At 31.9% G+C, this 16,160-nt stretch overlaps 2 protein-coding genes across 3 annotated transcripts; one reads left to right on the plus strand and one right to left on the minus strand.

The window, feature by feature from the left end:
* Positions 1-1,660: 1,660 nt before the first annotated feature.
* LOC101505982 (uncharacterized) lies at positions 1,661-4,979 on the minus strand. Its single transcript, NM_001364908.1, has 3 exons — positions 4,750-4,979; positions 4,512-4,660; positions 1,661-1,947 (listed from the first exon to the last, which is right to left on the minus strand). Exons 1-3 carry the CDS (start codon positions 4,874-4,876, stop codon positions 1,873-1,875), a joined length of 351 nt encoding a protein of 116 aa, NP_001351837.1. The 5' UTR covers positions 4,877-4,979; the 3' UTR covers positions 1,661-1,872.
* Positions 4,980-10,691: 5,712 nt separating this feature from the next.
* On the plus strand, positions 10,692-15,864 carry LOC101505323 (rhodanese-like domain-containing protein 6). 2 transcript variants are annotated; one of them, XM_012714558.3, is made up of 9 exons: positions 10,692-10,956; positions 11,040-11,204; positions 11,867-11,972; positions 12,354-12,534; positions 12,722-12,803; positions 13,104-13,186; positions 13,610-13,742; positions 14,397-14,447; positions 14,732-15,864. In XM_012714558.3, the coding sequence occupies exons 1-9, from the start codon at positions 10,792-10,794 to the stop codon at positions 15,521-15,523; spliced, it is 1,758 nt and encodes a 585-aa protein (XP_012570012.1). In that variant the 5' UTR covers positions 10,692-10,791; the 3' UTR covers positions 15,524-15,864. The 2 variants fall into 2 exon arrangements, with proteins under 2 accessions (XP_012570012.1, XP_004495641.1); XM_004495584.4 differs by having other exon boundaries at positions 10,694-10,956; positions 14,397-14,562; positions 14,772-15,864.
* The last annotated feature ends 296 nt before the right edge of the window (positions 15,865-16,160 follow it).

The following is a 16,160-nucleotide window of genomic DNA, read 5'->3' on the forward strand; positions in this document are numbered from 1 at the left end:
GATCTTCTAGAACAAAATAAGACATTTAGTCAAAAGGAAGAGGTACCGTAATATGCCTTTTATATTAAACACATAACGGTGCCCATGTGCTTTAGGTAACAGAATAGTATGCAGTGTTGATAATTAAACAGAACGGGACATTCGGTTTGGGATTACAATTGCTGCTAAGAAATAATAACGGTGTTGGTGGGAAATTCCTAGTATGTATTATGCTAATCTCAAAAATAAAATAATCGGGCATTCATATAAAAATAAACCAGAATAAGTCCCAAAAAATAGATATATACCAGATTTCATCAAAATAAATATACTAGATCATGTAGAAAAAAAAAAACAGAAGACCACTACATTAACATTTTAGGATCAAGAAACAGGATCCAATTCCACAACATTGGTACTAGCCTAGGCCAAACTTGTATTGATGTTTCTTCTCCTGTCTCCTATGTACTCTGAATATACGTCCATATTGATAAATCAGGAGATGTAAAATATACATCTGAATTGACCAATGAAAATAAAATTTGAAGACCTTTGAAAAGACTTCCATGAGAAAAGAAATTGCACAATTCGTATAATGATATAGGACTTCACCAAGACAAAGAAGCAAGGTTGTCCCTTGTCGGCCCATAAGACACTGCTAGAACTGAGTTTAACAAAGACTAGACCGTGTTGACCAAAAGAAAAACAAAGACTGGACCGTCAGGTGCAGGCTAAAAAACTGTGGGGTGGGGGTGACGCAGTAAATAACAATCAATCTCTCACAAGTCGAGTATATACCACAAAATATGACAGGTAGACACAAGAAAATTCAGAGGTAATATTATAATTAAATGTATGTATTTTGCATTTTGCAATACCATACAATGAAACATACTAAATTGAAGATGAATCCATTTAGCCTTGTCTGATTGTCTCTCCCCCACGTACTCTAGTTGTCAACGAGAAAAGGTTGTTAAACAGAACAACATAGATGCGTGGAGAACAAAGAGGGAATTGCATGTAGCACTGCTGGAAACAAACATTTGTTTAAGGACGGTGTGATTTTGCTATATGAAGACTTGGTTGCTATTATAACGAAGTGATGGAGACCAATCCACAAAGTGTGAGGCTTAGACAATAACATATATGGGTTCAATGGCTTTTTAGTGCTCGCGGTGTACGATGGAGCCACAATAGGGTGCTCCAACATGACTCGCATGTCGTGGTATGTACATGAGCTCGAGCTCCCGATTCTCCAGTATGACCATCAAAACCAATCGGAGTCGGTATTACTCTCTAGTCGGCTGTGTCAGTGGCCCCATGCAGAGGGCAAAATGCTTGAGTGGTTTAATTTCAGTTCTTGGTTAATTTTTGGCTATTGAAGTGTTGTTGATTCATAAGATAACAAATTATTTGCATATGTCAATCAGAACCATAACTGAAAGAAACATCTCAAATCTTATTAGCAAATGGGCTTCTACTTAAACATATTCAAGTTCAGATAATTCATTGTATTTAACTCTGCCAAGCAACTCACAAAAACCATTGCTGCATACAGGGAAGGATGGGATACAACACAAGTGAACTTCTAGCCCTCAGTTAATTCTCTTTTTGCAAAAACAAAAAAGGCCGTGAATTTATTGGCTTTAAAAAAGAAAATGAAATGATATCGCTGGAGATATGAAATGACAATAAAAAAGAGTCAAACTAAAATAAGTCCATTGTACTTGACTGGTGCAAATGACAAACGTCAATGTGATGAAAAAGGATCGGAGGTATCCAGAGCCAATGACTTCCTCTTTTCATGTAAAGTCAAGAACTGTTATCTGCACTGGCTAAACATTTCCAATATGGTTTTTCACAACAAAAGGCTACTTACTACATAGAAACTAATCATGCTTTGATGGGCTCACGCGGCCTCCATAATCCCAGCCTAAACTTGTGTGCATATTTCAATATTAGCTTCCTCTGCAAAACAGAAACTAGTTGTGAGAAGTTTGCAAGTGGATTAGCTAATTGCATGCCATGTGGGCAAAAACAATCAAATTAATGTCAGCTTAAAATCAATGTAACATTATATAAACCCCAATCCTACCAAAAGTGGAAAGTTCATTGAACTCCCGGAGTCCCGGTCTACAAGTCGTGGGATTGAAAAAGAAAACTGTATCACAAGAAGTGACTGCTATGGCATGGATTCATTTTATTTCCAACATTAGAGTCGACGACAGACCTCAGACTTATCTGATGCACATGCATCCTGGATGTACAATTGTAAGATACAAAATAATCTGGCATCTAATTCTAAGATTCTCTTGTGCTTGCTATTTAAAAATGGTAAATTAAGCTCATAGTCTATCCCTGCTGCAATTGATGGAAATCATATGGCTATAGACGTCTAAGTTGCTGGTGATATAATTATATACCTGCAGAATAAATATGGGGCATATGAGTACATGAAATGCCTATAAAGCATTTATATAGAGGGAGTAAAATAGGAAAGGAAGGAGAAGGAATTGAAGCTCGTGAAGGATAGATGGCAGTTAAGGAGGTAGGAGAGGAAATGTGGGATGCACAAATAACTAACAGGATAGGTGGCAGCATGGGATTGGGAGCGAGAAATATTGAATTAGAGGTACTCGTGCATAAACAGGGGAGTCATGGAATGGGATGGCAGGTTTTGCACGAAGTAAGAGAGACTGAGCAGCAGAATTATTCTTATGTCAGTAGAGAGATATTCCTACTCTGGGAGATAGTGCTTTCTATGTTATTTTTCCATCTCCAAGTAGAATTCTCTCCATCCACAGTTTACCTATGTTGTCAGTCTAAGATAGCGGAGCGCCGGACAGATAGCAGGACGACTGCTATTGCGAAGCCAAAAAATAGTATATAAACTAAACATAAAATACAAATAGTATACAAAAATACTAAAAAAATAGCAAAATACACAAAATTAAAGGAGTGATCATACTTAATAACCAAAATCAAGTTCTAATAGTAATTAAAATCAAGTTCTAATGGTAATTAAAGCAGTTTCTTTATCAAGATGTTGAACCAACCCCATCGTGGGTTTATAATAATAATAAGAAGAAGAAATTAGGGCTTAAGTGGGTGCGAAATGACTCAAATATCCTTAATGATGAATAAAAAAATAAAATAAAAAAGTCTGTGTTTTTTAAAAAGCCCTAGAGCGGGTCCCATAACGGTTCGGGCTGGGATAGTACTGAGAAATTCATCCTCCATCTTCCATATTAGCACTAACATGTGTAATTTTCTTGTAGCAATTTAATACCAGCATAGAGGCTTAATAAAATATCAAGAAGGGGCGTGGAGAAATAAAAAATTGCAGTAGGCTTTGAGATGGGATTTTTTTACCTAACCAGAAAAGGTTGCAAGTGTCCATAAGTCCTAACTCAAGTGGCAAAATGCCGATATTGTTAGGTTGGACATCATGTCCCGGGTTCGAACCCGAGACTTCGCAGTTGTGCGTGTGAGTTTCTGATAGTATTTACCATCTCACCTATGAACCAAAAAGAAAAAGCTACTGGTTTCAAAAGTGAGATATACTTCAGAAACATATTTTTGTCAAAATCAACTATATTAAAAGCTTAAATTGTTAAGGGAGGGCTCCCGAATGTGTTGTCATGCCTACGACAATTTATTTTGTAAGACACGAGAAGCAACATACAGAGTCCTAAACTCTCTGCATGCCTTTAATGATCTTAACATCAAAACCCTCGATTTTGATAATTCTAAAAAAAATCAGAGTCATCCAATTCCATTTTAAAGTTACAATACAATGTAAGTCATAAGATGCATAAGGCAGAGTTATTCAATTTCGTTATTAGTTACAACATAAGATACAAAAACCAGAGTCATCCAGTTTTGTTTTTAAGTTACAATGCCAGTCATAAGATTTATTTATGGACCCCATAGTTATAACACAGCCCCGCCTGCTGAATTAATTAAGAAGAAAAAAAGGGAACAACAATCAACCACGGCTTAAACTAATAACAGTTAACAATCCTATCCAACGGTTTTATCAGGCCCTCTTACACTAGCATTCTTTTGCTCCATAAGTTGTACCTTCTTCTCCAAAGGTGATCCTATCAGGAGAATAGCCTAGTTCTTATAGTGGCTAATATTCAAAAGATATTTTAACTCCCAATTCCCCAAATTTTATACACAGAGGCAAAAAAATTACACTATTCACGAGGATTACAAAATTCGGCAAGACTAAATCATTTACCACAATTCATAACACAATGAGCAAAACAAAAGAGTTTAATTTTGATTCACGGTTGGTGTAAAAAGTTTTGCACCATCTATAAATCACAATTTATCATATATGACTTATGAAATAATTATGATTAAAGTGAAATACAAAACTAATTAAATTACTAAGTATGAGACAGGGCGAAGAATCATAAAAACACTTGCACTTGTAAATTGTAATAATGTAAATAAACAACAACAGCAAATAATTATGCAGAATAACGGAATAGCATAGAAAGTTTGAAAGGAGTAAGTATTACATGTTTGCAAGGAATACCGAGCTTCTTGAGTTTAAGTGTTCGAGTTTCAAGAAGCTTCTGGAAGTCACCAATTTCGGAATCAAGCTTAGCAACATGAGATTCAACTCCATTTCCAATTCCGGTTAAAAACTCCGGTATTCCAACCTTGACTGCAAATTGTAACGTAACAATCGATGAGTATCAAAAGAGGGAATAGAAAAGGTGTAAAGTAAGGGGAAAGAGGAAGAAGTGTTATTACCAACGTAGGGTGTTGATTTGGAAAAGGATCTAGAAGAGAAGTAATTCGAAGAAGGCGGGAGTGTGGAGATTGAATTAACACCTCCGTTTCTGAGGACTCTCTGTAACTGCAACCATGCCGTGGCCATGTTGATTTTGATCTTTCACCCTAATATTGCTTGTCTTTCGACGCCGGAGGCTAAACCAGGGTATATGGAGTTCAAAACCCCGCCGTTAAACTAAACGACGTTCTGTTATAGTAAACCACGTCGTTTCGATATGTTGATCTTTCATAAGGTCTTGCTATGACGGCCCAAATTTACATTTTGGCCCACTAATCATAACGAATAATTGTTAAATGTACCCCACAAAAATATATTATACCCCTGCATTGTTTCCTTAATATCCTCGGTCTCTCGTGTTAAAGTTAAATTGAGTGAGATTGTTGTAAGTCTATTGAGACTCCAGAAAATAAGTTGTGAGTGTAATGTGGCTGAGAAATTATAGATTGTAAGAGATCCAGTTTGATCAAAGAAAAACTTTGAAGAATATAATGTTCTCAAGAGAGAAAAATCTCATCAAAATGTGAGTACTCAATGTAATCTATTGTTTGGTTGGAGGAACCATTAAAAATATTTATGTGCCGTCTATTTATCTCTCGTTTATTATTTCTTTATCTCCACAAATTTATACATATTTTACATTGATTAAAAGAAAAGTTGTTTAGGATGATCTTTATTATCTTCTTATTTAACACCACTCCATATTTTTCTAAAAAGTTGTCTTTAGAAAGGGTATTAACTTAAAAGTGCACGGATTAAAATAAAATAAAAAATCGCAATTTAATCTCCACTTTCTTATTATTATTCTTTTCATTTTGACTTAGCTAATTAAACACACATTTTATGTTACTAAAATTGAAAATAGTGAATCTGTGGACAAGTTTACAACACTCGAGACCAAACTCTCCTAGTTTTTTTTTTTACAATAAAAAAACATGGTGTTCCATAGAAAGTAGATAAATACTTTGAATTTTTTTTTTCTTTGTAGAAGATATAATAAATACCACCGTAAACTCACACATAACCACAAGATCCCGAATTTGAACCTTAGACAAAATGTCAAACCTAATCGTTTCAATATTTATTTGTTAAGTTATGACTTAAGAAAGTAAAATTTATGATTTCAACTATTTATTTGATAATTTGATATGCCACGTATGATAAGTGTGTATGAAAATAAAAATTATTAAAATGGGTCTATTATTTAAATAAAGACAATATTGATTTTTACAAGAGAATCTTTACAATAAAGATAAAAATGACACGTGTCATTATATACCATATAACACTATAATCTGTGAAACATCATATTTTATTGATTTTTTTTTTCTTTTTCATAAAGAAATAGTAATGCTCTTTAAATAAATCTTAATCACCAATTAATAAAAAAAATTGACTAAATACCAATTAAACTCTTAAATTTGACGTACAAAAAACTCTTGAGTGGTTTAGTGAATAGTGAGGTCACGCTTTAAACATTGAGTTAGCTCGCTTTGACCACTTCGTTCTTTGCTGAAGTACTCCCTATAGCATAGATCCACCCATCCAAACAAACCTAGATTTCCTCAACATTGTCTTGTCCGCCCAATCGAGATCCCTCCTAAAATCCACGAATCTCAAAAATAAAGTAGTACGACGCATCTGGATTAGAAATTGGTTTTGAGGGTTTGAGACAAATTCAAACACTGTTTTCCACTTCTGTTTTTCATAATACAGTATTGAAAAGCGCACAAAGTTGTCATCAAAATTTTGAGAACAACTCAAACCCATAGTAGCAACAATTTTAAGCATTGCTGGTGTGAATCATTTTCTATTATCACTATCCAAATTTACGATTACAAGATAAAAAAAAAATGAAAAGACTAATCCTCCTAATACGAATAAGAAAGGGAAAAACAAGTCATAGAATAAATAGTTGGCCGCCAGATTCACATGCATCGGTTTCACTGGAAAACAACTTGTTGGTGTTGTTAATGAGATCAGATGGTGCAGCCGTAGGATAAGAAGAAGAAGCAAAGCATAGAGACAAGAGCAACGGACTCGAACGCCGTCACGATCCCCCACAAAAACTCGTCCACAATGGAGATACTCATGAGCTCCGACCACCGCGTCGTCACTGATAACTTCAACATAACCCAACGGAATACTGATGTCATTCTTTCCTTTCCTCTATTTTGTGTCAAATAAAATAAGCATGGGGGATGGGATTCAGTTATTTATTGGAAGATTTTGTTCACCTTGCGCTACTCACTCCCGTCTAACTAGTAATACTAGTACTTCTATTTTTTTTGTTACAAACTTAGTAACATTATTATTTTTTTGTGTGTGGAGAATTTCAATATCAAACTTAAATATCTTTATATCAGTGTTGATGCAGTTGAAACGCAGTCAAAAATAATTATTTTATCTTTTCTTTTTATTAAATTTATTGTATGTTTTTATTTTTTTATTAAATAAATTATATTTATTTATTCAAATAAAAAATGTCTAGAATAACCATTCGCGTAGATATCTAATATTGATAATATCAAAATAATTGTTTGAATTTGTACTAAATCAAAACTAATATATCAATTTAAATCAGATGAATATTATATTAAGACGACGAACAAAACAACTAAATGTACATACAAATCACCTAGATAAAACACACCTATGATTGCCACTATCACCATTTTAACTACATTGACCACCACTTTAACTACCATCCATATATTATTTCGACCATCGTCTAACACCATTCTAGCCTCTCTATCAACCATTTGTCTAGCACCACTTTTACCACTACATTATCTTTCAAGGTGAACATTATCAACCACCACTAATAGTCACTTTGACTACTTTTTTGACCACCACTTGTGGATTCTCACTTTTGCAACGACCACTTTAATTATTATATTTAAATTTATTAGTAAATTATTTTATTATTTAAATAGTATTTTTCATAAACAATGTAATTTTAAAAAATTTATAAATTGTAACTATCATTATTTTATCTGTTAATAATTATTTTTAAAATTTATTAAGGTGGAAATTGATTTAAAACTGAAAAATAACATTCAAATATAAAATTCTAAACTGAAACATAAAATTTGGTTTTAGTTTTTACGAATTTCAAAACTTAGAACAGAAAAATCAGTGATTGTTTACTCAAAGTAGCTGCTGTGTGTACGCTAATCCGGGTTGCCGGCATTAATTGCGCCAGCTTACATGTGGAATTTTTCTTCTTCTTTTCAAACATGCTAAGTGAGTAAGTGTTATAATAATATTGTTGGACAGTTACATTGTAACAAACGTTCAATCCAAACAGCTTGCAATCACACCAAATTGCAAGCATATAATTTTTTAGTAGTAACAAGACAAAATTATGAACGGTCTCAAGTTCTTTTTCTTTTGGGAGGGAAATTTAAATTTTAAACAGTTTTCGTTTTTTTAAAATTAGCGACTAAAGTCACACAAACTTAAACTATATTCCGAGTGGTTTTTCGTAAAATTCAAATCATCATTAGTTTTGAGTTTTAAAATTTTTAATTTTAGTTTTGAATATTAATTTTTAGCGAAGTTTCTGTTTTTTATAAATTGAATATCTCTATCATCGCATTATAAATTCATCAAATATAAAAATTTTTAACACGTAAAAATAATTAAAAAATAATAAAATTAAATCCTGATTATTTTATAATAAATTAAATATTATTAAATTATAATTTATTTAATTATAATAATTTTAGTGATCAAATATATATATTGAAAATATGATATAATTAAATTTATTGTACTATTTTTATCTCATCTATAGACACATTTAAAATTAATAACATAGTAGTTTAACACATTTCTTTATGTATCGTAATATTTATTTACTGCTTTGATATATTTGATTATCTATCACGTTATTTATTAATCAATGAACTATTTATTTTATCTCTAATTTTTTTATCCCTTTTTCATTATATTTCTCCTTTCCAAAATTTAAATATTGTTAACTTCTTTCTTGTATAATCTTTCAATAATTTTGTTCTTCATTCTTAAAAAAATTAAGCATGAATTCTTATGTTAAAATTTTAAAAACAAAAATTAATATTAAAATGTTCTATAGTAAGCTTTTGTGATTGAGACATATAAAAAGTATGAAAAAAATACTTGTCACTGATACTAAAAAAAAAAAAAAACTATTGACAAATATAAATAATGTGAGAAATATTTTTATTGATATTTTAAAAAATATGAGACATGCATTTGTTATCGATAAATAAAAAAACACGGGATAAATATAAGATTTATTGATACATAAAAATACGAAACTCATATTTATTATTGACAAATATAAAAAATACGAGATAAATATTTATTATTAATAAACATAAAAGACATATGACAAATATTTGTTATTGATAAATAAAAAAATACGGAACACATATTTTTTACCGATAAATATTTAAAAAATGGGAAAATATTTATAATCATAGATATAAAAAATACGAGATAAATATTTGTTATTGATGTATAAAAATATCACCGAACAAATATTTTTCAGTGATAAATATTAAAAAAAATTACGGGATGCATAAAAAATAATTGTCATTGATAAATAAAAAAAATATCTGACAAATATTTATTGTTGATAAATTAAAAGAATTACGAGTAAATAATTATCACTTATAAATATAAAAAATATGAAATAAATATTTATAACAGATAAATATTAAAAAAAACACATGACTAATATTTACCATTCATAAATAAAAACAACCTAGGAAATATGAAAAAAAAAATATTTATTATTGATAAATATAAAAAAACATAGAAAAAGTATTTATAATTGATAAATATTTATTATAAATATAAATATATATATATATATATATATATATATGTATATATATATATATATATCAACGATAAATATTAAAAAGATCACATGATAAAATATTTATTATTGATAAATATAAATATAGTTGACAAATATATGTTATTGATACATAACAAATATGAGATGCATATAAATTATTGGTTTAAATATGTGTTTGATACTTCTAATTATATTGTTTTTTTGTAAATTTTTTTGTTTGATTTACATCATTACAAATTTGTTTTATTTTAAAATAAATTTTCATTTTAATTTATGTTATAAAAATTATAACACATTAAACCTAAATATAATTTTTTCTAACCTAAAACATAAACCTTTTTAAAACATAATAGTAACCTCAAAGTTTACATTATTTTTCCTTTTTAAAAAATCTAAAACTAACCCCAAATATTAAAAGTAAGTTATAAAGAACAAGCGAGGAAAATAAATTTTATTTTTGTCATTGTTTGGGGAGTAATATGGGTTATTTGATCCTGTTTCTTTTTATTATTTTTATTTTTATTTTTTATTTTATGTTTTAGTCTTGATTTTATTATCTTCACTTTTTATTTTATTTTATGGATTTTATGTTATTTTAAAATATAAATTAAATAAATAATCCTTTGTTAAAAGTATACTATTAAATAATTAAATATAATATGAGTGCCACACCATGTTATTAAATTGTCTTACCAATCATATTGGAAGCTGGATAAATTTTTTAAATTTTCAAAATAAAAAAAACTAAGTTGCAGGGAAAACAATATAAAGACCAATATTATTTGAGCAAAACATATAAATAAAAAATGGATTTAAATCTAAATATTGACATCATTTGGACATAAATATTCATTTTTTAAATAGTTAGTTGCTAATTTAAATTTAATTATATCTCAAAAATATAAATAGTTAGTTGATAATTTAAATTTAAATATTCACAACTATAAAAAATTGGAATGTGCGTGTAAAACTTATTATACTAATTAAAGAGTATCATGATTAGTGTAAAACAATTTATTCTTTTAATTTTTGTTGTTGCTAAAATAAAATGTAAAAAACTTATTTATGTATGATAACGTCGAAAACAGCGCCTCCCCTCCCTTTGAGCCGGCGGCAACAGAGCGATCCATAAACCCTCAACTCCGAAGCCATGTCCAACGACAACAAAGACACTGGCCAATACGGCGTTCTTCTCTATTACAAGTACGTCGATATTCCCAACCTCAACGACCTCCTCACATTCTACCGCTCCAACTGCTCCTCTCTCAACCTCCTCGGTCGTGTTCGTCTTTCTTCCCACGGCGTCAATGTCACCGTAAGAAAATAAACCCCCATTCCCCTCTCCTTCTTAGTTATCTCCTTTCATTTGATCTCACTCTCTCTTTCATTTCAACATAGGTTGGTGGTAGCTTATCCTCTTTGCAACGACACATCGAAGCCCTCAACGCGCTCAGTACCTTATTTCATGGCACTGATTTCAAACTTGCAGCTTGTCATCAACCATTAAACGACGACGTTGCTAAGGAGTGCGGCTTCACTTCTCTCTCTATTCGGATCGTCAAGGTCATTATTCATATTTTATTGCTTTTTGCTTAAATCCATGTTTAATTGTACTAGTATATTGTTTTATACTTAAACGGTGTTTGAATAACTGGCTTAATTAAGCGCTTATATGTACCATAAACACCTATGATACCGTAGACTGGTCTAAACTTTAACCACTATGGACGATACTTCTCGACACTCTAGGAAGCATCAGTTAATGATTCTCTTGGTCTTTACAGACCTGAGACAATGATTGGATCGAGTTGGATAGATAAAAAATAAGAAAAAACCGAATGTCTCTCAAAACTCAACTCGTCAAATTGACATCAATCAGGTCACCTTCTCAGTCGTTTGTAGACAAGGAAAACTGTTAACTTATACTTTTGAACAGTGTTGTCAATCGCCGTTAGAATTTCAGATGACTTTGAAACATTTGTATTTGGTGGACCACTTGATAGGTGGTCTAACATAGAACTTGCTGTATGTGTAAGCTATTTCTATACAATAAAATCAAACCGTTTTCATAAGCTATTCCAGAGTGCTTAAGAAAATAAGTTAAAACCAACCTATAGACATGTCATTTAAATGGTTTAAAAAATACTCATGTTTGTAGATAAGTTCAAATAACTGAATATGCCAATCCAGACAGTCTGTTACTTGGATTTTTTTATACTTTGTAGGAACTGGTTACTCTCAGTTCTCACCCACTATTAAAGTCACCTGAAATCTCAAATGCTGGAAGACATCTATCTGCACTTGAGTTCCATTCTACTCTTCACAATGCTAGTAAGTTGCTATAACTTGACATAGAATATAATTGATTTTTGGATTTTTCATTCGTTATATTGTTTCAAATTTGCTTGTCCTTGTCACCTTTTCTGTGTTGACATGTTTATTCCTTTCCTCATTTATTTGACCATCTAGACATAGGAAACACTAATACAGACACGGAGATGATACAGTCATTAACACATAGACACGTAAAATAATTTAATAAAATAGAAGTGATTCAAATACAATTGTGTCGGTTTTGGACACCGTAGACATTTTAAATCTTAAATGTTGGTGCTACGTAGGTCTAGACACTACATTGAATTAAGTTATATTACTTGGAGAGTTTGTTTTGAAATCTGAACAATATTTTGTATGATTCCGTCCTTTTTGTAGATAAGGAGACTATGGAAAACGGGCTTGTTTTACTTGATGCAAGGAATCTGTATGAAACAAGAATTGGAAAATTTTATGCACCAAATGTTGAAACCTTGGATCCGCAAGTTCGGCAGTACAGCGATTTTTCATCATGGATAGATGATAAGAGTGAGCAGTTGAAAGGCAAAAATATCCTGATGTGAGTTCTTCCATTAAACTTTTTGGTGGTAATTTTTGGTTCACTGTTGTCTTTCCTATTTTAATATGTTCTAGTAAATATTTATTTAGTGATTGGGGGAAGGGAGGTAGTATTTTCCATTACACTGTTATTTTTATATTTGAGTAACCTATAATTACTTGTGTGTAATTTCACTTGTTGGTTACAGGTATTGTACTGGTGGAATCAGGTGTGAAATGGCATCGGCATATATTAAGTCAAAAGGTGCTGGGTTTGAGAATGTGTTTCAGGTAAACTCCTAACCTACTCCTTATTTGAAAGCAAGAAGAAATTTTGATTAATATCATAGAATCATATTCATATTATGTTCATGCTTTATAAATTATAACATAACTGCATTTGGGAACACACGAATGACAAAACAGACATAATGTCAGTCGTAGTGATGACCTTGATGACGACTGTTGAGTGTTGAAATCTTGTGGTAGCTTATACTTTTATATGAAAATTTGTTATTTGTTATTAAACATAGTAAAAATGTCTTCATGCTGATGGCCAATATTACTTGTAACTTTTTTTTTTAATTGTAGTTATTTGGTGGTATACAACGGTATTTGGAGCAATTCCCAGATGGTGGTTTTTTCAAAGGAAAGAATTTTGTTTTTGATCACCGGTATGTCTTAAATTCTCAAATTTCTTTTTTGGCATGAATCTGTATGTATAATTTGTTATCCTGTCAGGATTGGAATATTGATATTATATTAAGGCAAAGCTCTGCAAATGAAATTATTAGAGCTATGGCTTGCTGTGAGCCCATAACATAGCAATTGTTTTTGGATCTTTGTTGTGGTTAACCTTATATGACTAATTTAATTTGTGAACTGGTTATTTAACTTGGTCCTATATATTTAATAGTAAATATCGTTCCAATATCATTTAACTTGGGGATTTCAATGCAATGATGGAATAAATATCTATGTACACTACTGAGATTATCCGGTAGTGAATAATCTTGAAACCTGGTCAACATTATTATTGGGGTGCTGTTGCAACAATTGGATAGAATGAATCCTTATTTTATTTCTTGTGGCTATAGGATATCAGTTGGAGGTTCAGATGCTAGTACAATTGGTGCCTGCCTTATTTGTCGCTGTTCCTTTGACGATTACTCTTCACGCTGTAGATGTACTTATTGCAGAATGCTTGTCTTGGTTTGTCATAGTTGCCAGGTATGATCTGTTATATTTTCCGTGCCTCCACCTTTTGTTTTCGTTCAACTAAAAACTCACTATTCTGAAGGAGTCAGAAGGGGGGAATAAAAGGAAATAGAAGTGAGTTGTTAATATATTGTGAAATTATATACTGAATCTAGTGGCCTCAAACATACTGCTGTTTTGGAGAACTAAACTAAGAATTGTTTTTGGTTTTTATATATACTAGTTTATGAAGTTCCCACGAAATTATAGTTAAGAGCTTGGTTCTGATTTTGTTTGTTGCAAACCGGCCTAACGCGAGTGTTGCTTTTGATTTCTTTTACTTGTAATTGGTTCTAGATAATAATAGTACTCAAGAACTTAAGTTTGTTATTAGGAAAAAGTTGAAATTTTCTCAACAAGCTGATTGCATAAGCCCCCAGCTATTACCATTTACTAGGTCATTACTCATTAGCATCATCAAAGTTGAGCATCAATCATGGTTGCATAATTGCATTGGAGTAACATTTATGCTGAAGCCTTGGCCCCTAAAACTTGGTTTAACTAGATTCCTGATCCTGAAGTACTAATCTATAAAATACATTCCTTCTTCCCTTAGTATTTTACTATCTTTACTTAGATATTTTGCTGTTTTGATTTCTTGCTTCTGATGTTATTGTGGTCTACCAGAATGAATCTGCACTGTACGTTTGTGAGCTATGCCAAAAACAGGGCAAGGCTGTTGGGTCAAAGCAGTTAATTGAAAATGATGATTCAGAAAAGTCACTGCAAGGTGTTGAGTTCCAGAATTTTTCTTCAGATACTATGCTGTTGGCTCAAGTGCCTAGGGGAGATGGTAAGGTCCGTGATCCATATTTCTTAAACAATTTTTGCTTTTACGTGCTTTTTAATCAAATTTAAAGTTACTGATTGTTAATTTTACATTTGTTGCAGTGTACTGAAAATTTTCAAGTCTCCTAAAATCTGAATTGTTGGAAATTGAAAACCCATCTATAATTTACCAGAAGTGTGCAATTCCTAACATCCTAATGAATAATGTTTCAGACGTAACAACCTCAAGAAAACTGAGAATCTTATGTTTGCATGGGTTTCGGCAGAATGCTTCCAGCTTTAAGGGAAGAACAGCATCGTTAGCCAAAAAACTCAAGAAAATTGCTGAATTTGTTTTTATAGACGCACCTCATGAAGTGCCCTTCATTTATCAAACACCCGTGCCAATGGCTCATGTGAATGGTGCATTATCCTCTTTGCCAGCTAGTCCTCCTCCGCCTTTGGAGAATTGCAAGAAGAAGTTTGCATGGTTCGTGGCACCCAATTTTGATGGAAGTAATGGTGTTGATTGGAAGGTAGCAGATGGTCCATTCGATCCACTTCAATACCAGCAGCAAACTGCTGGATATGACATTTCACTATCGCATTTAGAGAATGCGTTCTCCAAAGAAGGGCCGTTTGATGGAATCTTGGGATTTTCACAGGGAGCAGCAATGACTGCCATAATCTCATCACAACAAGAAAAGCTAAAAGGTAAAATGGACTTCAAATTTGTTGTCTTGTGCTCTGGCTTTGCTCTCAAATTGAAGGAGATGGAGTATAGCCCTATCAAGTGCCCTTCTCTTCATATATTTGGTAATGAACATGGTCAAGACAGACAGATAGCCAACCAAGCAAGCAAGGACCTTGCTTCTCTATATGACAGCGGTTGTTCTGTGATCATTGAACATGACTGCGGTCATATAATTCCTACCCGGTCACCATATATTGACGAGATTAAGGCTTTCCTTGGGCGGTTTCTGTAAGAGGTATAACGGAAAACATCTCACTATTTGAAGTTTACATTGTTAGTTTGTAACTTGATAAGTCTTGTCTTATATGCACCTTGCCCAAAAATTTGTACAATGCCCTATGGTTATGCAGTTGCCTAATTTAAACTAGTAAAGGTCACAGAAAATTACTAGATTGTACTGTGAGTTTGTAATCGTTATTAAGAATGTTGTGTGGTTTATAGAGTGGCCGAGGATGCGCATACAGCCATTTATCACTTCATCAAGGGGCAGGGTTTGTAGTTGGCCACCTTTGCCTTGAATTAGATTATTCTTATGTTGTTTCTTGCATGGAAAATTTAACGCTTTGAGCATTAGAGATTTGTCTTTCATGAATCAAACGTGTCTCATGAAGATGAGATAGCAATTGTGTTCGGGTGCAAGTGCACAGGGTAGCATGGTAGACATCTTTTCATCTTGAAAAGGGTAGGCAAAACTTGGCTTAAGTGTGGATTCAGGAAAGAAAGTTATTGAAAAATATATTAAAAGATGACTTTCAAAAATAGGATTCATTAAAAAGTGTGTATTTTGTTCCCAGTATTTTTTTGAGTGAATTTAAGCCATCAATTCTTCGATTGTTTAAATTTAAAGTCACTTTTATTTATTTAAATAT

This window comes from Cicer arietinum, chromosome 4, assembly GCF_000331145.2.
Source record: "Cicer arietinum cultivar CDC Frontier isolate Library 1 chromosome 4, Cicar.CDCFrontier_v2.0, whole genome shotgun sequence".
Lineage (NCBI taxonomy): Eukaryota > Viridiplantae > Streptophyta > Magnoliopsida > Fabales > Fabaceae > Cicer > Cicer arietinum.

Excerpts from the sequence above, each read along its gene's own strand:
- LOC101505982 (NM_001364908.1), bottom strand. The coding sequence starts at position 4,876 with ATGGCCACGGCATGGTTGCAGTTACAGAGAGTCCTCAGAAACGGAGGT. Across the intron at positions 4,661-4,749 it reads CAAATCAACACCCTACGTTG|TCAAGGTTGGAATACCGGAG; the intron begins GTAATAACACTT and ends TACAATTTGCAG. Across the intron at positions 1,948-4,511 it reads TCGGTATTCCTTGCAAACAT|AGGAAGCTAATATTGAAATA; the intron begins GTAATACTTACT and ends TCTGTTTTGCAG.
- LOC101505323 (XM_004495584.4), top strand. The coding sequence starts at position 10,792 with ATGTCCAACGACAACAAAGACACTGGCCAATACGGCGTTCTTCTCTAT. Across the intron at positions 10,957-11,039 it reads CCCACGGCGTCAATGTCACC|GTTGGTGGTAGCTTATCCTC; the intron begins GTAAGAAAATAA and ends ATTTCAACATAG. Across the intron at positions 13,743-14,396 it reads TGGTTTGTCATAGTTGCCAG|AATGAATCTGCACTGTACGT; the intron begins GTATGATCTGTT and ends GTGGTCTACCAG.